Source organism: Macaca fascicularis, chromosome 19 (genome assembly GCF_037993035.2).
Source record: "Macaca fascicularis isolate 582-1 chromosome 19, T2T-MFA8v1.1".
NCBI lineage: Eukaryota > Metazoa > Chordata > Mammalia > Primates > Cercopithecidae > Macaca > Macaca fascicularis.
The window spans coordinates 60,429,860-60,457,437 of NC_088393.1; the positions used below are offsets into that span (position 1 = coordinate 60,429,860).

The window sequence follows — 27,578 nt, forward strand, 5'->3', positions numbered from 1 at the left end:
ATCCCCTAGATCCCCGCCAACCCCTCCTGTGCTGCCGGTCACTGTAACCCACTGGAACTAATAATCACCCATCCCCTAGATCCCCGCCAACCCCTCCTGTGCTGCCGGTCACTGTAACCCACTGGAACTCATAATCACCCATCCCCTAGATCCCCGCCAACCCCTCCTGTGCTGCCGGTCACTGTAACCCACTGGAACTAATAATCACCCATCCCCTAGATCCCTGCCAACCCCTCCTGTGCTGCCGGTCACTGTAATCCACTAGAACTAATAATTACCCATCCCCTAGATCCCCATTAGAAAAAAGGAGAACTTGTAACCCTGAATTGATGGGACAAGGTTAAATCCCCCAAGTTGTCATTTTATTCCAAAGGGAGGTTCACAAGAGCTCTCCCGAACCAGTGTTTCAAACCTTTTATGATGAGCTGAATCTACCAGAACCAGAACTTCTGAAAAAGACAAAAAAATTGTTGCTCCAATTAGCAGAAAGTGTAGCTCATTCCCGCAGTGTTACTTCTTACGTATGTGGAGGAACCACTATCAGAGACCGATGGCCTTCGGAAGCCCAAGAGTTGGTGCCCACTGATCCAGCTCCTGATGTAATTCCAGTTCAGAAGGCCTAAGCTAGCAACTTCTAGGTCCTAAAAACCTCAATTATTGAACAATACTGTATAGCTAGAGGAGGAAAAAACTTTATCATCCCAGTAAGAAATCTTAATTGTATAGCACAGAAGTTGTACAACAGCACAACAAAGACAATTATTTTGTGGGGCCTAAACCACACTGAAAAGAACCCATTTAGTAAATTTTCTAAGTTAAAAACTGCCTGGGCTTATCCAGAATCTCATCAGGACTGGACGGCCCTGCTGGACTATACTGGATATGTAGGCACAGAGCCCACATTTGGTTACCTAATAAATAGGCAGGCAGTTGTGTTATTGGCACTCTTAAGCTGTCCTTTTTTTTTTACCCGCAAAACCAAGTGAGTTCCTAGGCTTCCTTGTCTATGCCTCCCAAGAAAAGAGAAGCATAGTTATAGGAAACTGGAAAGATAATGAGTGGCCCTCTGAAAGGATCACACAGTATTATAAGCCTGCCACATGGGCACAAGACGGCTTATGAAGATACTGAACCCCCATCTACTTGCTCAATCAGATCATACAGTTGCCTGCCATCTTAAAAATAATTACTAATGAAACTGGCAGAGCTTTGACTGTTTTAGCTTGGCAGGAAGCCCAAATGAAGAATGCTATCTATCAGAATAGACTGACCTTAGACTACTTGCTGGCAGCTGAAGGAGTCTGTAAAAAATTTAACTTAACCAATTGCTGCCTACAAATAAATGATCAAGGACACATAGTTAAAAACATAGTCAAGGACATGACAAAGTTTTCACATGTGCCTGTACAGCCTGAGCACGAGTTTGATCCTAGGTCTTTATTTAGAAAATAGTTTCCAGCTACAGCAGGATTTAAAACCGTCATTGTAGATATATTGCTAGTAATAAGAACTTGCTTGCTGCTCCCCTATGTATTACCCTTGCTTCTTCTTTTTTCTTTTTTGAGACGGAGTCTGGCTCTGTCTCCCAGGCTGGAGTGCAATGGCATGATCTCAGCTCACTACAAGCTCCACTTCCTGGGTTCACGCCATTCTCCTGCCTCAGACTCCCCAGTAGCTAGGACTACAGGCACGCACCACCACGCCAGGCTAATTTTTTGTATTTTTTTTCTTTTCTTTTTTTTTTTTTGAGACGGAGTCTCGCTCTGTCGCCCAGGCTGGAGTGCAGTGGCCGGATCTCAGCTCACTGCAAGCTCCACCTCCCAGGTTCACGCCATTCTCTTGCCTCAGCCTCCCAAGTAGCTGGGACTGCAGGTGCCCGCCACCTCGTCCGGCTGGTTTTTTTGTATTTTTTTAAGTAGAGACGGGGTTTCACCATGTTAGCCAGGATGGTCTTGATCTACTGACCTCGTGATCCGCCCGCCTTCCCAAAGTGCTGGGATTACAGGCGTGAGCCACCACACCCAGCTGATACTCCTTTTAAAAAGTACTATCTCAAAGAAGTACTATCTCTTTGAAAAGTACTATCTCCGGCCGGGAGCGGTGGCTCAAGCCTGTAATCCCAGCACTTTGGGAGGCCGAGGCGGGCGGATCACAAGGTCAGGAGATCGAGACCACAGTGAAACCCCGTCTCTACTAAAAATACAAAAAAAATTAGCTGGGCGCGGTGGCGGGCGCCTGTAGTCCCAGCTACTCAGGAGGCTGAGGCAGGAGAATGGCGGGAACCCGGGAGGCGGAGCTTGCAGTGAGCGGAGATCGTGCCACTGCACTCCAGCCTGGGCAACAGCGTGAGACTCCGTCTCAAAAAAAAAAAAAAAAAAAAAGTACTATCTCCAATAATAATAATAATAATAATAATAGAAAATCAGAAACAAAAAACAGGCTGAGACAAGTGGCTAACATGTGTGGGCCATGCTGGTTTCAAACTCCCGACCTCAAGTAATCTACCTGCCTTGGCCTCCCAATGTGCTGGCACAACAGGCCTGAGCCACCACACCTGGCCCAATCCTCTTAACACAAACACTTTAATGTCAATTAAGGCTTGAACTCAATGTTAAGTCAACAGAAACTCGAGTCAATGCTGAATTGACTCTAATGTCAATTAATGCCTGATGGTTTGCTATACTCATTTCATTGGGAACAGTTAGCTCAAAAATGAATTTTCTCATGTTCTGTAAGGAGTGACCTCAGAATAAAGACCTTGCCACACTTATGACGTTTGTAAGATTTCTGTCCAGTATGGATTATCTGATGTCTAATGAGGTGTGAACATGAAGTAAAGGCTCTGCCACAATCACCACACTTGTGAGCTTTCTCTCCTGTATGAATTCTCCTATGTTTTGCATAGGATGAAGCTTGACTGAAGACCTTGCCACAGTCATGACCTTTGTAAGGTTTCTCTCCAGTATGAGTTTGCCAATGAACTGCAATGTACAAACGATGTCTGAAAACTTTACCACATTTATTACACTTGTAAGATATCCCTTCATTATGGGTTCTCAAATGATTTGCAATGGTTTTAGCATTACTGAAGACTGTGAGAATCATTACATTAGTCAAATTTCCCCACACCATGAACTGCCTGATGGGGAATAAGTGTTGACTGTCCACTAAAGGCTTTGCCACACTCATTACACTTGTTTCTCTCCAGTGTGAATTCCAGTATGTTGTGCCAGAGTGAATCACTCGCAAAAGTCTTGTGACAAACCTTACATTTGTATGGCTTCTCTCCAGTATGAATTCTGTCTTTTAAGGTGTGATTTCCAACTGAAAACTTTGTCACACGCTTCACATTTCTAAGGTTTCTCTCCAGTATGAATTCTATGATGACGTGAAAGGTGTGATTGTTGATTAAAAACCTTCCCACATTCATTACACTTGTAAGGTTTCTCTGCAGTGTGAATTCTATTATGTCTTGCCAGGAGTGAATTACGCACAAAAGCCTTGTCACAAACAGTACATTTGTAAGATTTCTCTCCAGTGTGAAGTCTACGATGGTATATAAGGGATGGCCAGTGACGGAAGGTATTGCCACACTCATTACACTTGTAAGGTTTCTCACCACTATGAAGTCGACGATGGCAATGAAGGGATGACCTGCAACTGAAGGTCTTGTCGCACTCATTACACTTATAAGGTTTCTCACCACTATGAACTCTACGATGGCATACAAGGTATGACCTGTGACTGAAGGTCTTGCCACACTCATTACACTTGTAAGGTTTCTCTCCACTATGAATTCTAGTATGTTTTGCTAGATAGGAATGACACGCGAAAGCCTTGTCACAAACCTTACATTTGTATGGTTTCTCTCCAGTATGAACTACCTTATGTGTCTCAAGGCTTGACTGGCGACTGAAAACTTTTTCACATTCTTCACATTTGTAAGGGTGCGCTCCAGTGTGAATTGATTTATGAATTAAAAGATCTGAATTTTGACCAAAGGTCTTGCCACATTCATGACACTTGTAAGGTTTTTCTCCAGGGTGAATTCTAGTATGTCTTGCCAGTTGTGAATTCCGCATGAAAGCCTTGTCACAAACCTTACATTTATAAGATTTCTCTCTGGCATGAAGTCTTCGATGGCATACAAGGGATGACTTGTGACTGAAAGTCTTGCCACACTCATTACACTTGTAAGTTTTCTCTCCAGTGTGAATTCTGGTATGTCGAGCCAGCTGTGAATGCCACATGAAAGCTGTGTCACAAACCTTACATTTGTATGGTTTCTCTCCAGTGTGAATTCTCTTATGTGTCTCAAGGGTTGATTTGTGACTGAAAACTTTGTCACATTCTTCACATTTGTAAGGTTTCTCTCCAGTATGAATTCTATGATGACGTGCAAAGTTTGATTGTTGATTAAAAGCCTTATCACATTCATTACACTTGTAAGGTTTCTCTCCAGTATGAATTGCCTTATGAATTACAAGGGCTGAATTTTGACCAAAGATCTTGCCACACTCATTACACTTGTAAGGTTTTACTCCAGTATGAAGTCTACGATGGCATGTAAGGGATGACACCTGACTGAAGGACTTGCCACATTCATTACACTTGTAAGGTTTCTCACCTGTGTGGCATCTCTGATGGCATGCAAGGTACTGCTTATGATTAAAGAGCTTGCCACATACATCACATTTATATGGTTTGTCTCCTAAATGGATTGTCTGGTGTTTCCTTAAGAGTGAGCTACAATTAAAGGCTTTGCCCCTCTCATTACATTGGAAAGATGTTTCTGTCATGTGTACTTCCTGTTCTTGTGTGAGTAATGAAGAATTCAAGAAATTATTCCTATAGTTATTAGAAATACGGATTTGGGGTCTACAAGAAATTCTTTGGGATGCTGAAACCGAGGGAGCATCACTGGTAGACTTCTCAAGTTGACTAGCAATTTTGCCTTTGATCTGAAATATGTGCAATTCAGGCAGATGTGAATGAAAACTTGATCCAAGCTGATCGTTAATAGGCTTATTTCCAGCATGCCTTTGATCATATTGGTCTGTACTACCAGTCAAGATTTTAATTTTTGTCATGGGTGCTTCATGGCCACTTCTTTCATCTTCTTGACACTGAAACTCAATGTCATGAATTTCTTTTTCAATGTCCTGGAAGCAAAAATCTCCAATGTGATGACTTTCAGGTCTTTGCAATGTCCCTGGGTAGAACACTTCTGTATTGCCCTGCCCTGTTGACAAGACCTCCTTCATCATGCATTTGGAAGAGATATCTACAAAATATAAACACCAACAGGTTTCCAATTAAGTCTAGATGGCAAATCATACTGAAGTGTGTAAATATGACACAAAAAACAAGACTTATTTTGAACTTCCCAAACATGATCTTCAAAGTTTAGGAACACAAAAGGGTAAGATTCTTTAATAAATAAAGGGCAATTATATGTCCTTCAAATCAATTCTATGGAAGTCTATTTTCTGTATTATGACAAAACACTGACAGGGCACAAACATGTGTAAGCCTAAAGTGAGGAGTATTTTTCCACTGTGACCCTAAAGTGTATCACAATTTGCAAGAAACATATCACTGTCACATCAACGAAGAGAAAAATATGTATTCTTCACATTTAAAGCATATTCACTGTATACAAATAAATGCTACAAAAAAAAACCCCACACAATATACAATATTGGTAAATAATCCACAACAAGCTCATATAAGGATAACCAAAAGCAATGGAAATTCTGTACTATCAAACAATTATAGCACTGAGAAGATAAGAAAAGATTACAAAAATTAGCCAAGTATGGTGGTCCGCGCCTGCAGTCACAGCTACTTGGGAGGCTGAGGCACAAGAATCACTTGAATCAGGAGGCAGAGGTTGCAGTGAGCCGAGATCACACCACTGCACTCCAGCCTGGGTGACAAAGTGAGACTCCACCTCAAAAAAAAAAAAAAAGAAAAAAAAAAATAGTTAATACAATATTTTTCTGAATAAATGTCATAAAATTACCTATATCCACACAAAACAGGCGCTTTTAAATTTTTTGTATATTTATTTTTTTGAGACAGGGTCTTTCACTCCAGCTTGGAGTGCCATGGTGCGATCTCAGCTCACTGCAACCTCTGCCTCCTGGGTGGAGGTGATTCTCCTGCCTCAGACTCCTGAGTACCTGGGATTACAGGCATGCACCACTATGCCTGGCAAATTTTTGTGTTTTTAATAAAGATGGGGTTTCACCATGTTGGCCACCATGTTGGCCAGGCTGGTCTCAAACTCCTGACCTCAAGTAATCCACCCGCCTCAGCTTCCCAAAGTTCTGGGATTACCAGTGTGAGTCACTGCACCCGGTGGCACTTTGTGACTTTAACGAGTGGAGTGTGTCAGTTATATTGCATACCACATACCAAAAAGCCATATATAAAATTATAAAAATTAATTAATAAAATATTGGAACCCATGATAAAACCAGCAAGTAAATGAGTACATTTATACAGGCTGCAGAATTCTAAACAATTCCTCTTAAGAAAAAATCCACAACTTCTACTTAACCACCAACATGCAACATCAGAACTGAAATACATGTTAAGATCACTACCTTCTGATGTATGAGGTCAAGGAAATACACAGCATTTGGCTGGGCGCGGTGGCTCACACCTGTAATCCTGGCACTTTTGGAGGCCTAGGTAGCGAATCACGAGGTCAAGAGATTGAGACCATCCTGGCTAACATGCTGAAACCCCGTCTCTACTAAAAAAATACAAAAAAATTAGCCAGGCGTGGTGGCGGGCACCTGTAGTCCCAGCAACTCTGGAGGCTGAGGCAGGAGAATGGCCTGAACCCAGAAGGTGGAGCTTGCAGTGAGCTGAGATCGCACCACTGCTCTCCAGCCTGGGCGACAGAGCAAGATTCCACCTCAAAAAACAAAACAAAACAAAACAAAATACACAGCATTTTAAGAAATAACAATTGACTAACGGCAGGCACAGTGGCTCACACCTGTAATCCAAGCACTTTGGGAGGCCAAGGCAAGTGGATCACGAGGTCAGGAGTTCAAGAACAGTCTGGCCATCTGGGGAAACCCCATCTCTACTAAGAATACAAAAAAATCAGCTGGGCATGGTGGCAGGCACCTGTAATCTCAGCTACTCTGGAGGCTGAGGCAAAAGAATTGTTTGAACCCAGGAGGCGGAGGTTGCAGTGAGCTGAGATCGTGCCATTGCACTCCAGCCTGGGTGACAGGGCAAGACTCTGTCTCCAAAATAAGTACATAAATAAATAAATAATTGACTAATAGCGTAGTAAAGCGCAATTATGATGTCTCAACTACACTTTTGTAACAGCCAGGCAATACAGCAATTTTATATATATGCATTCCCCATAGTTACCTAGTTCACTACGCATAAAATATAAAATATACAATGAGTACTGGGAAATTTTATACACTGAGATCAGAGAAAACATTGTATAAAACAAATTGCACAATAAAAACAAAACAAATGTGATATATGCTCTCTGGCCCGCATGTTCGTATTGACTAAAAGCCATTATCAGATTTCTTATTCTCCAATAGGATGTTACTACAGATGGGGCCTTTTAGAGAATTTGGTCACAGGTGTTGACTAATTGTGAATAGGACTAGGGCTTTTAATTGTATTTTTTCTTTCTTCTTTCTTTTATTTTTTATTTTTTTGAGACGGAGTCTTGCTCCGTTGCCAAGCCTGGAGTTCAGTGGCGCAATCGCGGCACACTGCAATCTTTGCCTCCCGGGTTCAAGCGATTCTCCTGCCTCAGCCTCCTGAGTAGCTGGGACTATAGGCGCCCACGACCACGCCCAGATAATTTTTATATTTTTAGTAGAGACAGGGTTTCATCATGATCTTTTTTTTTTTTTTTTTTTTTTTGTGACGGAGTCTCGCTCTGTCGCCCAGGCTGGAGTGCAGTGGCCAGATCTCAGCTCACTGCAAGCTCCGTCTCCCGGGTTCACGCCATTCTCCTGCCTCAGCCTCCCGAGTAGCTGGGACTACAGGCGCCCGCCACCTCGCCCGGCTAGTTTTTAGTATTTTTTAGTAGAGACGGGGTTTCACCGTGTTAGCCAGGATGGTCTCGATCTCCTGACCTCGTGATCCGCCCGTCTCGGCCTCCCAAAGTGCTGGGATTACAGGCTTGAGCCACCGCGCCCGGCCTGGTCTCGATCTTTTACCTCGTGATCCGCCCTCCTCAGCCTCCCAAAGTGCTGGGATTACAAGCGTGAGCCACCTTGCCCGGCCTCTTTATTTGTTTTTGAGACAGAGTTTCGCTCTTGTTGCCCAGGCTGGAGTGCAATAGCGTGATCTAGGATCACCACAACCTCTGCCTCTCAGGTTCTAGCGAGTCTCCTGTCTCCTGCTTCATCCACCCAAGTAGCTGGGATTACAGGCACCACTCCCGGTGAGTGACACCACTATTGGCTAATTTTGTATTTTTAGATTGGCTAATTTTGTATTTTTAGTAGAGACGTGGTTTCTCCATGTTGCTCAGGCTGGTCGCAAACTCCTGGTCTCTTGTGATTTGGCCATATCCGCCTCCCAAAGTGCTGGGATTACAGGCGTGAGCCACCACGCCCGGCCAGGACTAGGGCTTTTTTTTTTTTTTTTTTTTTTTTGAGACGGATTCCAGGCTGGAGTGCACTGGTGCGATCTCGGCTCACTGCAAGCTCCGCCTCCTGGGTTCACGCCATTCTCCTGCCTCAGCCTTCTGACTAGCTGGGACTACAGGCATCCGCCACCACGCTCGGCTAACTTTTTTTGTATTTTTAGTAGAGACGGGGTTTCACCGTGTTAGCCAGGATGGTGTCCATCTCCTGACCTCGTGATCCACCCGCCCCGGCCGCCAAAGTGCTGGGATTACTGGTGTGAGCCACCGCGCCTGGCCTAGGGCTGTTATAATATGAGAAAGTAAAGAGCTGATTGCCTGTTCCTCTTTACACCATGTCAGGACAGGGCAGGAAGATGGCTGGGCTAAACCACTTAGAAGGCTGTCACCAGGAACCAATCTAGCTGACATCTTGCTCTTAGATTTCCCACTTTCCAGATCCAGGAGAAATAAATTTCTATGTCTTAAGCTTTCCAGTTTAAGCTATTTCTTTCTTTTTTTCTTTTTTTTTTGTCTGTTTTGATCACCCAGGCTGGAGTGTAGTGGCATGATTCTCCTACCTAAAGAGATTCTCGCACCTCAGCCTCTTGAGTAGCAGGGACTACAGACACATGCCACCGTGCCTGGCTAATTTTTCTTTTGGGGGGGGGGAACGGAATCTAATTCTGTCACCCAGGCTGGAGTGCAGTGGCGCAATCATAGATTCACGGTTTCATTATGCTTGCCCGACTGGGCTCAAACTCCTGACCGTGAGCCATCTACCCACCTCAGCATTTGAAAGTGCTGGAAATAGAGGCGAAAGCCACTGCGGCTGGCCAGTCTAAGCTATTTCTGACAGAACAGTAAAATGAGTGAGACAGGAAAAGGGGCATCACATCATTAAAATCACCGAAGGCTGACAAATCTTATTAAACAAAGGAAGTTTAGAGTCTGCACTATAAAAATATATGAAGCCATCTGATAGTATTCACTTGTTTTAAAAAGCAGGTGGATGAAACACCTGAAGTTGGGAGTTCAAGACCAGCCTGACCAATATGGAGAAATCCCGTCTCTACTACAAATACAAAAATTAGCCACGCTTGTGCCAGGCATAATCCCAGCTACTTGGGAACCTGAGACAGGACAATTGCTTAAACCCAGGAAGTGGAGGTTGCTGTGAGCTGAGATTGCACCACTGCGCTCCAGCCTGGCCAACAAGAGGGAAATTCCACCTGAAAACAACCAACCAAACAAACAAAAAAAAATGCCAGGTACACTGGATCATGCCTGTAATCCCAGCTCTTTGGGAGGCTGAGGAAGGTAGATCACTTGAGGTCAGGAGTTGGAGACCAGCCTGGCCAACATGGTGAAACCTCATCTCTACTAAAAACACAAAATTAGCACGTGGTGTGCATGCCTGTAATCCCAGCTGCTAAGTAGGCTGAGACAGAAGCATTGCCTGAAACTGGGAGGTGGAGGTTATGGTGAACTGAGATAGTGCCATTGTACTTCAGCCTGGGCAACAGGAGCAAATCTCCATTTAAAAAAACAAACAAACAAACAAAAAAACAAAAACAAAAACCAAAAACCAACCCTGGAGTTAAATTAACATTATTTCTCAATTAAAGACAGCAAGCTGACAGTGTTCATGTACATGACCCCAATTTGCATGTATGATAAGTGAGGGACAAGACCTGATTCTAGGTCTGAAGGATCCCATGACATGTTCTTAGGTACAATAGTCAGCCCAGGCAGTACAGAAAATGACTACACACAGAAAATACAAAGAGAACAGAAAGCCCCACATTGAGGGGGATACAAGGGCTGAGCTGGGACACAAGGGCTGAGCTGTGCTGCTGACAGTGGTGCTAAGTCATCCCTCATGGACCATGTGCTGAGTCATCATGCCTGCACACATTGATTCAGGCAGCCTCCTATAATTTTGTCCAGTGGATGAACAAGGTCTTGACTTACTCAGTGAGAGTAGTGTTGGAGGAGAGGGGCTCACGGGGAAATTGGGGTGTTCAGCATTACAAAATCAATAGGCTGGAAAGAAACAGTATTTGCTTCCAGATCAATGTACCATGTGAGACAACGTCAGGAAAGGGAGGGTAAGTGTGGAAGGCAGGAAGTAATGGGCCTGTAGGAGTGAACTTTGTACATGCACGTCTGTGGGAATATAATTCCACTAGGATAGACCAAATCTTCAGCTTGGAGGAAAGTGGAACTAATTTAGCAAGTGGTAAAATATTGACCCAAGGTTAACTATGCAAATTACAACACGGGCAAGGGACAAGAATGAAAGAGATCCAAGAAAGCAGCAGTATGGTGGCCTGAGGTGAAAGCAGTTTTACATCTCTTAAATTCAATACCTCTGATTTCTAGTTTCAAGCATGTACTCAACAAAATTCTCTGTGTAGATTCCAGAAATGCGTATACACACAAAAAAACAAGTAAATGCTATGAAGAGTATAGTGCAGCAACGTAGGAGACGATGGGGGAGAACAAGGATCCCCTGGCTGAGTGGGTAGAGATGTGCTTGTGAAAACAGAGCCAGGCTGAGTGCACTGGCTCACGTCTGTAATCCCAGCACATTGGGAGGATGGGCGAGTGGATCACAAGGTCAGGAGTTCAAGACCAGCCAGGCCAGCATGGTGAAACACTGTCTCTACTAAAAAAATACAAAACATTAGTCAGGCATGGTGGTGCACGTCTGTAATCCCAGCTACTGAGAAGGCTGTGGTAGGAGATTGCTTGAACCCGGGAGGCAGAGTTTGCAGTGAGCTGAGATTGCACCACTGCACTCCAGCCTGGGTGACAGAACAATACTCCATCTTAAAGAAAAAAAAAGGAAAAGGAACTGTACCTTTAATAGAAATGTGGTTTCACCACGTTGGACAGGCTGGTCTCGAACTTCTGACCTCTGGTGATTCACCCACCTCAGCCTTCCAAAGTGCTGGGATTATAGGTGTGTGCCACCGCACCCAGCCTGGCAGTATGATTTATAAGAATAAAGAGAAGAAACCAACCCAGATGTTCACAACAGATAAATATATGAACAAAATGTGGTATACATATAAAATGGAATATTATTCAGCCTTAAAAACAAACTCAGATGGGGCCAGGGGCGGTGGCTCATGTGTGTAATCCCAGCACTTTGGGAATCCAAGGCAACTGAATCACGTCAGGCCAGGCTATCAAAACCAGCCTGGTCAACATGGCGAAACCGCCATCGGGAATAGAACTACCAAAAATTAGTCAGGTGTGGTGACACATGCCTGTAATCCCAGCCACTCAAGAGGCTGAGGCAGGAGAATCACTTGAACCCAAAAGGCGGAGGTTGCAGTGAGCCAAGATCTTGTCACTGCACTCAAGCCTGGGCACCAGAGTGAGACTGAGTCAAAACAAACAAACAAACAGACAAAAAACATAGAAACAGACAAGATGAAAGCCACTGTGTCTTAAGGAAATGACAGTAGAAGTAAAATATGGAAACCTCATTCAACCTCACAAGCTCCCTCACTAAGATTGATGAAAACCATATCTGCTACAGGATTGATCCTACAACAAACTGAACAGAGGTTTTCTTGTTAAAAATCAACAATGACACATATTGGTGTGAAAAATGTGAAATGAACAAGAGTTCGGTCAAGAGCCTCAAACATATGAGGCTGTGAGCCCGAATGACATCCTCGCTGGGAGGAATTTCAACACCACTGACTGCTGCTTAGAGAACATGATCATTAGTTTACGGGATGAACATTGTCACAGTGCCAGTGAGAGACGCTTCTGTGATGCTCCTCAAAAACCAGAATGAGCTGAGCACGGTGGCTCGCACCTGTAATCCCAGCACTTTGGGAGGCCGAGGTGGGCAGACCACCTGAGGTCCCAGCACTTTGGGAGGCCGAGGTGGGCAGACCACCTGAGGTCGAGTGTTAGAGACGAGCCTGACCAACATGGAGAAACCACGTCTCTACTAAAAATACAAAATTAGCTGGGCATGGTGGCGCATGCCTGTAATTCCAGCTACTCGAGAGGCTGAGGCAGGAGAATCACTTCATCCTGAGGGGCGGAGGTTATGGTGAGCTGAGATCATACCATTGCACTCCAGCCTAGGCAATAAGAGCGAAACTCCATCTCAAAAAATACAAAAAAAAAAAAAAAAAAATGTATGGGGCAAAAATCACAAAAGAGAATACAAAACCAGGAAGAACCAAGACAGACAAGAGCAGACTCCTCAGGCCTACAGGGACATTTTCCTCACCCACAGACTCCAGGTTCCTGTAGTTCTCCAACATCACTTCCCTGTATAAAGCCCTCTGCGCAGGGTTCAGGCATTTCCACTCCGCCAATGAGAATTCTATAGCCACATCCCTGAAAGTCACGCGTCCCTAAAATGAAACACACATTTCAACAAAACATTATGGAGGAGTTATCACCTTCACAGGAAATGAGAAAAAGAGAAAAGAAGTATTTATTTGATCAAAGACTGTGCTCTGACAAAACCACGTTAATGTATTTTTGAATATTTTTTCCCTATTGTTGCATTTTATTATACTTTTCCTTGAAAGATTTTAAGATCCCATAAATCATTATGGAAGGCTCGATTTTATGGACAAAACAAAAACTATATAAATAAAAAGGAAACACAGAGCCAGGCATGGTGATTCACGCCTGTAATCCCAACACATCGGGAGGCCAAGGCAGGCAGAATATTTGAGGTCAAGCGTTTGAGACCAGCCTGGCCAACATGGTGAAAACCTGTATCTCCTAAAAACATAAAAATTAGCCAGGAATGGTGGCAGGTACCTGTAATCCCAGCTACACAGGAGGCTGAAGCAGGAGAATCACTTGAACCCAGGAGACGGAGGCTGCAGTGAGTCCAGATCGCACCACTGCACTCCATCCTGGGCAACAGACTGACACTCCATCTCAAAAAACAAAAACAAAACAAAACAAAACAAAAAAACACTGCTAGGTGATAGCTCTCACCTGTTATCTCAACACTTTGGGAGACCAAGGCGGGCAGATAATGTGGTCAAGAGATCGAGACCATCCTGGCCAATGTGGCAAAACCACATCTCTACTAAAAATACAAAAACTAGCTGGGTGTCATGGAGCGGGCCAGTACTCCCAGCTACTCAAGAGGCTGAGGCAGGAGGATTGCTTGAATCTGGGAGACGGAGGTTGCAGTGAGCCAAGATCATGCCACTGCACTTTAGCCTGGTAACAGAGCAAGACTCCATCTCACAAAAAAAAAAAAAAAAGCAAACACAGGCTTTTCTCTAGAGACATGTCAGATATAATGTTCAACATACCAGGTGATATTAAGTTTCTGGATGAGCTAAGATACAAGTGGTGTTTTAGAAAGGACAAAGTCCAATGGCTTTGAAAGAAAAGTCCGAATCTAAAAACTATCATGATTGGTCAGGCACAGTGGCTCATGACTGTAATCCCAGCACTTTGGGAGGCCGAGGCGGGCGGATCATGAGGTTAGGAGTTTGAGACCAGCCTGAGAACATGCTGAAACCCCCTCTCTACTAAAAATACAAAAATCAGCTGGGTGTGGTTGTGGGTGCCTGTAATCCCTGATACTCGGGAAGCTGAGGCCAGAGAACTGCTTGAAACCAGGAGGCAGAGTTTGCAACGAGACGGTATCATGCTCTGCACTTCAGCCTGGGTGACAGAGCAATACTCCATCTCCAAAAAACAAAAAACCAAAAAACTGTCATGATCACAGCAATAGCCATGACTAACACTTTTGAATGCTTCCCATGTGCTACACACTCTTCTAAGTGCTTCCCGTGTCTTAAGCCGTAAAATAACATACTATCCCATGAAGAAAGATCTGTACTTGGAGACAGTTACATCACACACACTCTAGGAAACTTGCCACAAATCAAATAGCTAAAAATATCAACATGAGCACCTGAATCCAGATGTCTGGGGTTCACATGTGAATATAAACACCTAAGTAACAGACACAGCTTTAAGCTAAACTGACACAGGTTTACCTAGTGGAGAGAATGTGATAAAGGTCCAAGGGTGAGAACATGGAGCATCCTACAAGGTCACTGAATTGACACACACAGGCATGCATATAATCCTTCACAATACTTTTTTTTTTTAAGATGGAATCTTACTTTATTGCACAGGCTGGAGTGCAGTGGCACAATCTCAGCTCACTGCAACCTCTGCCACCCAGGTTCAAGCAATTCTCTTGCCTCAGCCTCCCTAGTAGCTGGGATTTGAGGCACCTGCCACAGCATCCATCTAATTTTTATATATTTAGTAGAGAAGGGGTTTCACCATCTTAGCCAGGCTGGTCTTGAACTCCTGACGTAGTGATCTACCCGCCTCAGTCTTCCAAAGTGCTGGGATTACAGGCGTGAGCCATGGCTCCAGGCCCCTTCTTACTATTAACTCATTATTGTGATAGTTGACAACAATGAAAAATACTTAAAATCATTACAATTATTATAAAAAATAAAACTTATTGCAAATGTGTTTTCTACATAAACCATGGGCTTATCCATCCATGTGTTCATGCACACACATCCCATCATGCCATTACACATGTGGTGGCGCGCACCTCTAATTCCAGCTACTCAAGCAGCTGAGGCAACAGAATCACTGTAATCCGGGAGTCAGAGGCTACAGGGAAACGAAATCACACCACTGCACTCCTGCCTGGGCGACAGAGTGAGAGTCAATTCAAAAAATAAAAATAAAAAATAAAATAAAATCAATGATATAATAAAGTATCCTGTACCACTGATGCCTATCTCCACTTCCCATTCCACTCTGAGTCATTAAAAGTGCAGTTTGGCCAAGCACAGTGGCTCAGGCCTGTAATCCCAGCACTTTGGGAGGCCGAGCTGGAGGAATCACAAGGTCAGGAGTTCAACCAGCCTGACCAATATGGTGAAACCCCATCTCTACTAAAAATACAAAAAAATTAGCCAGCCATGGCAGTGAATACCTGTAATCCCAGATGCACGGAAGGCTGAGGCAGAAGAATTGCTTGAAGCCAGAAGGCAGAGGTTGCAGTGATCTGAGATCCCGCCACTGCAATCCAACCTGGGCAACAGAGCGAGACTCCATCTCAAAAAAGTGCAGAGTCCAGCCGGGCTGGCTGTCTCCCATCTGGAATGCCAGCAATTTGGGAGGCCAAGATGGGAGGAACAGTTGAGGCCAGGATATCAAGGCGATAGTGAGCTACGATTGCACCACTGCACTCCAGCCTGGACAACAAAATAAAAATACAATATAAAAAATAGGGCCGGACTCAGTGGCCCACACCTTTAATCCCAGTGCTTTATGAGTCCCAGACAGGCAGATCACAAGGTCAGGAATTCAAGACCACTCTAACCAACATGATGAAACCCCGTCTCAACTAAAAATACAAAAATTAGCTGGGTGTGGAGGTGCGTGCCTGTAGTCCCAGTAACTCGGGAGGCTGAGGCAGAAGAATTGCTTGAAACTGGGAGGCAGAGGTTGCAGTGAGCTGAGATTGTGCCATCGCACTCCAGCTTTGTTGACTGAGTGACTCCATCTTAAAATAAATAAATAAATACATACATACATTCATACATACATACATACATACATACATACATACATAGATATATATGGTGACCCATGCCTATCCTTCAGGCTCTTTGGGAGGCTAAAGTAGGGATTACTTGAGTCCAGGAGTTTGAGGCTGCTGTAAACTCTGAATTGTGCCATTGTACTCCAGAACTAAGCCACAGAGTGACACCTTCTCTCTCTCTCTTTTTTCTTTTGAGACAGAGTCTCACTCTGTCTCCTAGGCTGGAGTGCAGTGGCACAATTTCGGCATATGGTAACTTCTACCTCCAGGGTTCAAGTGATTCTCCTGCCTCAGCCTCCTGAGAAGCTGAGATTACAGGTATGCACCACTACAGCCAGCTAATTTTTGTATTTTTAGTAGAGATACAGTTTCACCATATTGGCTAGGCTGGTCTTGAACTCCTGACCTCCAAGTGATCTACCTGCCTTGGCTTCCCAAAGTGCTGGGATTACAGGTGTGAGCCACCGCACCTGGACCAACATCCTGTCTCTTTAAAAAAAAAAAAAAGTGGCCGGGCGCGGTGGCTCAAGCCTGTAATCCCAGCACTTTGGGAGGCCAAGACGGGCGGATCACGAGGTCAGGAGATCGAAACCATCCTGGCTAACACGGTGAAACCCCGTCTCTATTAAGAAATACAAAAAACTAGCCGGGCGAGGTGGCGGGCGCCTGTAGTCCCAGCTACTCGGGAGGCTGAGGCCGGAGAATGGCGTGAACCCGGGAGGCGGAGCTTGCAGTGAGCTGAGATCCGGCCACTGCACTCCAGCCTGGGTGACAGAGCGAGACTCCGTCTCAAAAAAAAAAAAAAAAAAAAAAAAAAAAAAAAAGTTTGGAGTCAGAGACATGTTGATCTACTAGTGTGGCTTCAAATGCATTACCAAATCACATACACAATATCTCCCCTTATTCATCTCCTTGTCCAGAATTTACCAGATATCTGTGCACATTAACATATATATTTCATATGTAGTTTCTCTGATCTGGTCCACAAAGAGCTGACATCCAGATGTGGCCCCTGAACCATCCAGGCTGCCCAGCAGCACTGACCTCAATGGGCCCACACTCCATGTTTATCCATGTCTGGGTGTGAGCCCTTCCCGGGACCATGCCCAGTGGAGCCTCTTCCCAAGTTCATGTCACTGGGTCACAGGAGATGAAATCTCAGAGCAGGTGACAGGAACTGAGGGCAGGTATGGGTGAGTGCGAGCAAACCTGTCAGGCAAAATGCTTCAGACTCAGAAGAGACTGGCTACTACAATACCTGGCATTTCAGAAAGGAAAGAGACAGATTAACCCCCAGAGGAACATCACTTCACCTGAGGAAGGGCCATGCCTGCCTCCTTTCCTTTCCTCTTCTCAGCTGCTTCCTCACGTAACCTGAGTCTTTAGAAATCAATCCTGTATGTGAAAAAAAGACTTCATGTTAGAAATGACTCACTCCCTTCCTGTGACAAAAACACATGAACAGGGGAGACCTCACCCTGTAGAAAGATGGTCCCCACTGCCCACTGCACCAGAGACCATGCAGAGATAAGAAAGCCCCACAGGAAGACCCGTAAGTGTACGTTTGACCCCGGTCTTCAGATCTCACTCCCCTCCTGGAGAAGCCCCCACACACGAGGCAGCAGGGGCAGCTGGGCTGGACTGATCTCCCCTTCAGGATACAGACCCATCCCTGACCAAACCCCATCCAGAGAACAGCCCCTCATCTCTGTGGATCACAGGCTGAGCTCAGCCCTCAGAAACGGGGGACACAGAGCTTCGATGCTCAATGCTGCACACAGATGACAAGCACCTGGGCCACTGCAGCTATTACTGAGGGTGGACTCCAGCCCTTCAGAATAAGAATCCCTGCTAAAGCAGCACAAATGCTCTATTTGTAAAATGCTCTGCAGTCTAATGTGAAGCCAGGGTTGAGCTCCACTCAGAGGGGCGAGCCCAGCACAGCCCCACGTTCTGGTTCTGCTCTTCCCTTGGGGCCTTGTTCTCACCAGGATCCAGACAGCAGATGGCAAAGGCACAAAAGTAATCACATAGAACAAGCAACGTGCACCAGAGGTGGGATGAAGGTTGGGCTGTGTGTAAGGAAAATAAATCTTGGGGCCCCAAATCACTAAGCAAAATGGAAAGTCAAGCTGGGAGCTGCTTAGGGAGCCAGACTCCCCTTCTATTCAAAGTCACCCCTCTGCTCCCTGACATAGATGCCTATATGAGTGTCTCCTTTGGAAAGGCTAATCAGAAACTCAAAAGAAAGACCCAGCACAGTGGCTCAGGCCCGGTCATCCCAGCACTGTGGGAGGCGGAGGCAGGCAGATCACTTGGGGTCAAGAGGCCGACACCAGTCCAGCCAACATGGTGAAACCCCATCTCTGCCGGGCGCGGTGGCTCAATCCTGTAATCCCAGCACTGTGGGAGGCCGAGATGGTCGGATCACGAGGTCAGGAGATCAAGACCATCCTGGCTAACACGGTGAAACCGGGTCTCTACTAAAAAAACACAAAAAACTAGCCGGGTGTGGTGGCGGGCGCCTGTAGTCCCAGCTGCTTGGGAGGCTGAGGCAGGAGAATGGCCTAAACCCGGGAGGCGGAGCTTGCAGTGAGCTGAGATCCAGCCACTGCACTCTAGCCTGGGTGACAGAGCGAGACTCCGTCTCAAAAAAAAAAAAAAAAAAAAAAAAAAGAAACCCCATTTTCTCTACTAAGAGAAATTCTTCTGCCTTGAAATGCTGTTAATCTGTAACCCTGTCCCCAACCCTGTGCTTGCAGAAACATGTGCTGTGTTGACAAGGGATAATGGATTTAAGGCTGTGCAGGATGTGCTTTGTTAAAAAGTGTTTGCAGACAGTATGTTTGGTAAAAGTCACCGCCATTCTCTAATCTCAAGTACCCAGGGACAGAATGTACTGCTGAAGGCCACAGGGACCTCCGCCCAAGAAAGCCTGGGTATTGTCCAAGGTTTCTCCCCATTGAAACAGCCTGAGATATGGCCTCGTGGGAAGGGAAAGACCTGACCGTCCCCCAGCTCAACACAGTCAAAAAAAAGTTTTCAGCAGGAAAACTATGCGATAGGAAGTGTATACATTGCCCTATAGCAGAAAGAGCGGGTACGGGACCAGCCTCCTGGCGACTTCAAACCCAAAAAGCAACTTCCGGACTCTTACGGGGACCTCTCAGTTTGCTCTGGGTGAAAGAAGACAGGCGAGAATTTCCAGGTCTGTGGGGTCCCCACGTCCAAGGGACAGAAGCGCCAGGGACCTGGGAAGGGCAGACTTAATATAAGACAGAGCAAAACTCAGGCACCGCGGTAGGGCCTTCACGTCACGCGATCCGCTTCCGGGTTTGCGCACGCAGGACAGAAGCCAGGCCTGGACTCCACCCGCGAGCTGGTTAACGGGGCCTGGGATCGGGGCAGGGAGCAGGACCCAGAGACCTGAGACCTTGCCCTTTAGAACGGGCAGAGGGCGGGGCCGGGACGGGACCTGTGCGTCTCTCAGCCTCGCACCCAGAGCCTCTGTTTTTCGGGGTTTTGGAGGCGAGAGCGGCCAGGAAGGCTGAGGCACGATTCAAAAGCCCTGGAATTGTGTGGAACGGGAATGCAAACTAGAATATGAAATGCAAAGCCCTGCCTGGAAGGAACATACGATTTCATGCTGATGACCCACAGAAGAGAATAGAAATCCTCTCAATGCCGGACGAGGTGGCTCACACTTGTAATCCCAGCACTTTGGGAGGCGGAGGCGGGTGGATCACGAGGTCAGGAGATCGAGACCATCCTGGCTAACACGGTGAAACCCTGTCTCTACTAAAAATACAAAAAATTAGCCGGGTGTGGTGGTGGACGCCTGTAGTCCCAGCTACTCGGGAGGCTGAGGAAAGAGAACGGCGTGAACCCGGGAGGTGGAGCTTGCAGTGAGCCAAAATCGTGTAACTACACTCCAGCCTGGAGGACAGAGCGAGACTCCGTCTAAAAAAAAGAAAAGAAAAGAGAAGAAATCCTCTCCCTTTCTATTCTCCATTTACTCAGGAGAAGGAGCCCACCCTGTGCTCAGCTTCAGAGACTTCCCTAGGGCCTCCGCCTGGGATGCGGGATGGAGTGCTCAGGCCAAGGAGAACTGAGGTCACCATCTGATGCTTAAACACAGCAGGGATGCGGGCGCGGGGGAGGAAGCCTGAGGTCCCAGCTACTCAGGAAGCAACAGCGGAGCATCGCTGGACCTGGGGGTCCAGGCCAGCCTGGGCGACAAAGTAACATCCCCTCTCTCAGGGTTCCCTTCCTCATCTCTCTCTCTCACTCTTTTACTTTTCTTTCTTTTTTCTTTCTTTCTTTTCTTTTCTTTTTTTTTTTTTTTTTTTTTTTTTGAGACTGAGTCTCGCTCTGTCGCCCAGGCTGGAGTGCAGTGGCACGATTTTGGTTCACTGCAAGCTCCGCCTCCCGGGTTCACGCCATTCTCCTGCCTCAGCCTTTTGAGTAACTGGGACTACAGGCGCCAGTCACGACTCCTCGCTAAGTTTTTGTATTTTTAGTAGAGACGGGGTTTCACCGTGTTAGCCAGAATAGTCTGGATCTCCTGACCTCGTGATCCGACCGCCTCAGCCTCCCAAAGTGCTGGGATTGCAGGTGTGAGCCACCGTGTCTGCCCTTTTTTTTTTTTTAAAACCCTTTTTAAATAAAATTTTTGATGGTGTTACATAGGGATCCAACATTACTCTTTTCCATGTGGATATCCAGTTAGTTGTCCCAGCACATTTGTGAAAGAAATCTATTACTTTCTCTTTTTTTACTTTTTTCTTTCCTTTTATTTATGAGACAGAGTATTTCTCTGTGGCCCGTGCTGGGGAGCAGTTGCGAGATCGTGGTTCACTGCAGCCTCTGCCTCCTGGGTGGAAGCTATTCTGCCTCAGCCTTTGGAGTAGCTGCTATTACAAGTGCACACGGCTATGCCCAGCTAATTTTCATATTTTTGGTAGAGACGGGGTTTCACCATGTTGGCCAGGCTGGTCTGGAACTCCTGACTTCAAGTGATCTGCCTGCCTCAGCCTCCCAAAGTGCTGGGATTACACTAGTGAGTCACCGTGCCTGGCCCAGGAAATATTCTTTCCTTCACTTTTTAAATGTGAGAAAATATAATTGAAAATCAAAGAGTCTCCTCCCAAATGAGAAATCATCTCCAGACGATAATAGAGAAAGAAATTAAAACTATTTTATTAATAAATAAGCTTTAGATGAGAATATGGTGGGAAATAGAGGCAAATAGCCAAGAGGTTGAAAAGAGAGAAAGAAACTTCACTGTTCTGTACAACCCATTAAGTACATGTTTTCAAGATAAACACTAATCAGTCCTCAGGGAAGAGGACTTGACAACACCCTTGGTCACACATAGTTCATCCTGGCTCTGCTTGGTAATGGAGGTGACCATCTTTGTCAGCTAAGTAGCTTCATCCTGAGGGAGGGAGAGAAACCCTGACACTAACCCTAACACAATATTAGCAGGGCGTCATGGCAGATGCCTGTAATTTTTCTGTATTTTTAGTAGAGACAGGGTTTCACCAAGCTGGCCAGGCTGGTTTTGAACTCCTGATCTCAAGTGATCCACCCACCTCGGCATCCCAAAGTGTTGGGATTACAGGCTTGAGCCACGATGGTCAGTCAGGAAAACTCTTAGAAGTTGCACCTGCATTTTACTAGACTCAGGTTGTAGGACCACATTCCTCTCAAAGCTCAGAATTATTTAAAGGTCCAAAGCTTTAAATTGGAATCATTTGATGAATTATTTAGTTTCTTTTCTTTTTTTTTTTTTTTTTGAGATGGAGTCTCGCTTTGTCACCCAGGCTGCAGTGCAGTGGTGCAATCTCGGCTCACTGCAACCTCTGCCTCTCAGGTTCAAGCAATTCTCCTGTCTCAGCCTCCTGAGAAGCTGGGACTACAGGCATGTGCCACCACGCCTGGCTAATTTTTTTGTGTTTTTAGTAGAGACAGGGTTTCACCATGTTGGTCAGGCGATCTCAAACTCCTGACCTCTTTATCAGCCCACCTTGGCCTCCCAAAGTGCTGGGATTACAGGCGTGAGCCACCGTGCCCAGCCTTTGTTTGCCTTTCAAAGCGAGCTCCCAAATTCTTCAGAAATACATCCCTGGGCCGGGAGCGGTGGCTCAGGCCTGTAATCCCAGTACTTTGGAAGGCCGAGCCTGGAGGATCATCTAAAATGAGAAGTTCAAGACCAGCCTGGCCAACATGGTGAAACCCCGTCTCTACAAAACTATAAAAATCAGCCAGGCATGATGGCGGGTGCCCGTAGTCCCAGCTACTCTGGAGGCTGAGGCAGGAGAATCGCATGTACCGGGGAGATGGAAATTGCGGTGAGCCGAGATCGCGCCATTTTACTACGGCCTGGGAAACAAGAGCGAAACGGAAAGGGAAAGGGAAAGGGAAAGGGAAAGGGAAAGGGAAAGACAAAGACAAAGGGAAAGGGAAAGGGAAAGGGAAAGGGAAAGGGAAAGGGAAAGGGAAAGGAAAGGAAAGGACCTCAGAAGACAGAAAATGCATTTGCAAATTTTCTAAATAAATGTCCTAAGAAAAGAGATGAAAGGAAAGAAAATCTCTTTCTTTATTTTCAAAGGAGGAATTGTACCTCTCATTTATTTGCTTGTTTGTTTGAGACAGAGTCTAGCTCACTCACCCAGGCTGGAATGTGGTGACAAAAACAGGGCTCATTGCAGCCTTCAACGCCCTGGCTCAAGTGATCCTCCCACCTTTTTCACTAAGCATTTGGAAGAGATAGCTACAAAATATAAACACCAATACGTTTCCAATGAAGCCCAGGTGGTAAATCATACTGAAATGTGGAAATACGACACAAAAAACAGTACTTATTTTAAACTTCCCAGACATGATCTTCAAAGTTTAGGAGCACAAAAGGAGTAAGATTCTTTAATAAATAAAGGGCGATTATGTGTCCTTCAAATCATTTCTATGGAAGCCTATTTCCAATATCGTGACAAAACACTGACAGGGCACAAACATGTGTAAGCCTAAAGTCAGGAGTATTTTTCCACTGTGACCCTAAAGTGCATCACAGTTTCCAAAAAACATATCACTGTCACACAAGGAAAAGTATATATTCTTCATATTTACAGAATATCTAGTGTATACAAATAGATGCTAAAGGACCACACAATATACTATATTGGTAAATAATCCACAACAAGCTCATGTCAGAGTAACCAAAATCAATGGAAATTCTGTATTGTCAAATAATCACAGCACAGGGAAGATAAGAAAAGATTACAACAATTAGCCAGGCCTGGTGGCTTGCACCTGCAGTCCCAGCTACTCGGGAGGCTGAGGCACAAGAATCGCTTGAACCTGGAAGGGAAAGTTTGCAGGGAGCCAAGATTGCACCACTGCACTCCAGCCTGGGTGACAGAGTGAGACTTCATCTCAAAAAAAAAAAAAAAAAAAAAAAAAAAAAAAGAAAAAGAAAACAATGTTAATACAACATTTTTCTGAATACCTGTCATAAAATTACCTATATCCACACAGAACAGGGACTTATTGAAATTAACAAGTGCAGTGTGTCAGTTATATTATATACCATATACCGAAAAGCCATATGTGAAATCTTAAATGTTAATCAGTAAACTATTGTAACCCATGATAAAACCTGCAAGCAAATAATAAGTACATTCATACAGCCTGCAGAATTCTAAAAATTCCCTCTTAAGAAAAAAGCTACAACTTCTACTTACCACCAGCACACAATATAAGAACTGAAATACATCTTAAGATGTATACCTTCTGATGTATGAGTTCAAGTAATACACAGCATTATAAGGAATATGAAGTAACTAACAGTGTCAGAGGGTGCAATTATGATGTCACAGGTACAGTTACATAACACCAGGCAATACAGCATTTATATATATATGCATTGCCCTTAGTTCTCTAGCTAACTATGCATAAAATATAAAACATGCAATGTGTACTGTGAAAATTTATAAACGGAGATCACAGAAAACATTGTATAAAACAAATTGCACAATAAAAACATAAAAAACAAGATGCAGGCTCCCTGGTCTGAAAGATCATATTGGTCAAAAGCTATGTTCAGAGTTCTTATTGTCCAATAGGATGTTCCTGCATGTGGTGTCTTTGAAATAATTTGGTCATGGGTGTTGACTACACGTGAATAGGACCAGTGCTTTTAGTTTTATTAATTAATTAATTAATTAATTTTTTGAGATGGAGTTTCCCTCTTGTTGCCCAGGCTGGCATGCAGTGGCACAATCTCGGCTCACTGCAACCTCTGCCTCCCAGATTCAAGCAATTCTGCCTCAGCCTTCCGAGCAGTTGAGATTACAGGCATCTGCAACCACACCTAGCTAATTTTTGTATCTGTTAAGTACAGATGGGGTTTCACTGTGTTGGCCAGGGTGGTCTCGAAATCTTGACCTCGTGATCCATGCACCTCGGCCTCCCAAAGTGCTGGGATTACAGGCGTGAGCCACCGTGCCCTGATGTCCATGTTAAAAACTACTATGGGTGTGGGCATGGTGGCTCACGCCTGTAATCCCAGCACTTTGGGAGGCCAAGGCAGGCAGATCACCTGAGGTCGGGAGTTAGAGACCAGCCTGGACCAACATGAAGAAACCCAGTCTCTACTAAAAACACAAAATTACCTGGGCGTGGTGGTGCACGCCTGTAATCCCAGCTACTCACTGTTAGTTACCCTGTATTCCTAATCATATCCAATGAACTCACCCACTCATCTAAACCCAAGGTCTCTTGCCCCTTTTTTTCTTTTGAGACAATGTCTCGCTCTGTTGACCAGGCTGCAGTGTAATACCCTGCCTCTCTGAGGCAGTAGAATCGCTTGAAGCTGAGAAGCGGAGATTGTGGTGAGCTGAGATCATGCCATCGCACACCAGCCTGGGCAACAAGAGCAAAACTCCCTCAGAAAAAAAGAAAAGAAAAGAAAAGAGAAGGCTATATAGGCCAGATGCAGTGGCTCATCTCTGTAATCCCACCTGTAAACCCAGTAATTTGGGAGGCCAAGGCAGGAGGATCCTTTGGGCCCAGGATTTTGAGACCAGCCTGGGAAACATAGTGAAACCCCATTTCTACAAAAACAATACAAAAATTAGCCGGGCTAGGTGGCTCATGCCTCTGGTCCCAGCTACTCAGAAGGCTGAGGTGGGAGGATCGCTTGAACCCAAGAGGTTGAGGCTGCAGTTAGAGGAGATCACACCACTGCACAACAGCCTGGGTGATACAGCCAGACCCTGTCTCAAAATATGATTTAATTAATTAAATTAAAAAGTATTATGTAATAACAGACAGTGACTTTTTCCCCCCTTCACTACCCACGTCCTACCCCATCCTAGGAAAAGGGAAGGCAGTGATTCACAACTGAATAAGTCACTTCCCTCTGGCTGAATAGGGATTCCAAGTGGAAGATACCTCTCATGCCAAGATTTATAGAATGTACATGTCTTATAGATACGAATTTTAAAATCCTCAATCTCGTCTGTATAATTTAAACAAGTTTTCAGTTGTTAGATTATATACACGGAAGTCAACCTGTCACAACTAATCATATCCAATGAACTCACACACTCATCTAAACCCAAGGTCTCTCGCCCCTTTTTTTTCTTTTGAGACAATGTCTCGCTCTGTTGTCCAGGCTGCAGTGTAGTGACATGATATCAGCTCACCGCAGCCTGGACCTCCTGGGCTCAAGTCATCCTCCCAGCTTGGCCTCCAGAGCAGCTGGGAGTACAGGTGCACACCATTAAGCCTGGTTATTTACTTATCTTTTTTGGCAGAGATGGGGGGGTCTCACTATGTTGCCCAGGCTGGTCTTGAACTCCTGGACTCAAGCAATCCCCTTGCCTCAGTCTCCTAAAGTGTGGAGATTTCAGGCGTGAGCCACTGTGCCCAGCCCCTCTTTCTTCACTACTGTGCTTCCCTCCCTAATTCTGTACCTATCTCTCATTCTCCCCTTCTCTCTCTAGCTCTTGTTTTCTTTTCTTTCTCCCTGGGATTCTGCTCTTCATTTTGTACCCCTCTCCTCTTCTGCTGTTTATCTCCTTCTTCCCTCTATTCCTTCTCTTCCACCTCTTCTGCTCCATCCTCGCAACTTATTTAATCTCTTGTTGCTCTTTCTCCCCAATCTTTCAATCGTCCTCAATTTGTCTCTTCTGTCATCTCTGTGCCTCCTCTGTTCTCCCTGTTAAATTCTCTCTTCCCTTATATACTCCCTTGTCCCCACTCTGTGGCACCTGAGATCCGCAGTTGTCCTCCCTGCTGTGCTTCTCCCTCTGTTCTTGACACAAGCACCACTCTGCTTTGTCTGTCCTGGCTCCAAATCCCTCCCTCTCTCCCTCACTCTGATGAGCCTCCCTCTTTGCTTTCACTCCCCCTACCTTGCCGTCCTTCATCTGTCTGTACATCTGGGTTTTCTCTACATTTCTCCAGTTGCTTTTCTCCTCCTGCGTTCCTATGTTGTTTTTCTTTTTGTTTTTCATTTTTGCCATCTCTTGGCATATCCCTCACCAATCGTCTATTTTTCCTGTCTGTTATGGGCCTTTTTTATTCTCTTCTCTGTCTCAGGTTTTCTACTGCTCTTGTCTGTCTCCTGATCCCTTTGGCCCACACAATCGCAGGAGGGTTTGGAGTAAGACGCCTGCATCCTGGAGGAGCGTATTTTCCAGGGGCTGGAGCTCGGCAGGCAAGAAAATCCCGTGTCACAGGACAGGCCCCTGGGACCTCCCCAGAGCGGGTTCAATGGAAGCGATGACTGCGGAGGGGAGACTTGGGGAGCAGCAGGCCCTGGCACGAGAAGGGAGGTGGGGAGGGCGATGCGCGCCTTAGGACAAGGATGGGGTCTGCAGGATCCCAGGACACGCAGAGGACTCGGCGTCCCCGGGACTGGAGCCGGGGCACGGCACTCCAAGGGCCGACGAGGGTGAGGCTGGGAGGCGCGCCCCAGGCAAGAATCCACCTTGCGGGTGAGGACTTTAAATAGCGCGGGGCGGGAGGAGTCAGAACAAGGTTTTGGGCAGGAAAACTACGCAATAGAAAGTGTATACATTGCCCTATAACAGAAAGACCGGGGACCGGAACAGCCTCAGGGTGACTTTAAACCCAAAAGGAAGCGACCCCCGGGCTCTCACGGGGATGTCTCAATTTGCTCTGGGGAAGGAAGACGGACGAGAATTTCCAGGTCTGTGGGGACCCCACGTCCCAGGGACAGAAGCGATCGGGGACCTGAGAAGCACAAACTTAATACAGCACAGAGCAAAACTCACCGCGCGATGTGACCTTCACTCCAACCGATCCGCTTCCGAGTTTGCGTTAATCTGC

At 45.6% G+C, this 27,578-nt stretch overlaps 1 protein-coding gene across 1 annotated transcript; it reads right to left on the reverse strand.

Annotated features, from left to right (window-relative positions):
- Window positions 1–2,998: 2,998 nt before the first annotated feature.
- Window positions 2,999–27,578, reverse strand: LOC102135783 (uncharacterized). Its single transcript, XM_045378524.3, is given in 5 exon segments — window positions 2,999–3,625; window positions 3,627–5,284; window positions 12,891–13,017; window positions 17,534–17,615; window positions 27,524–27,578. Coding segments are annotated over 4 exon segments (2,316 nt in total). The 5' UTR covers window positions 17,549–17,615; window positions 27,524–27,578; the 3' UTR covers window positions 2,999–3,109.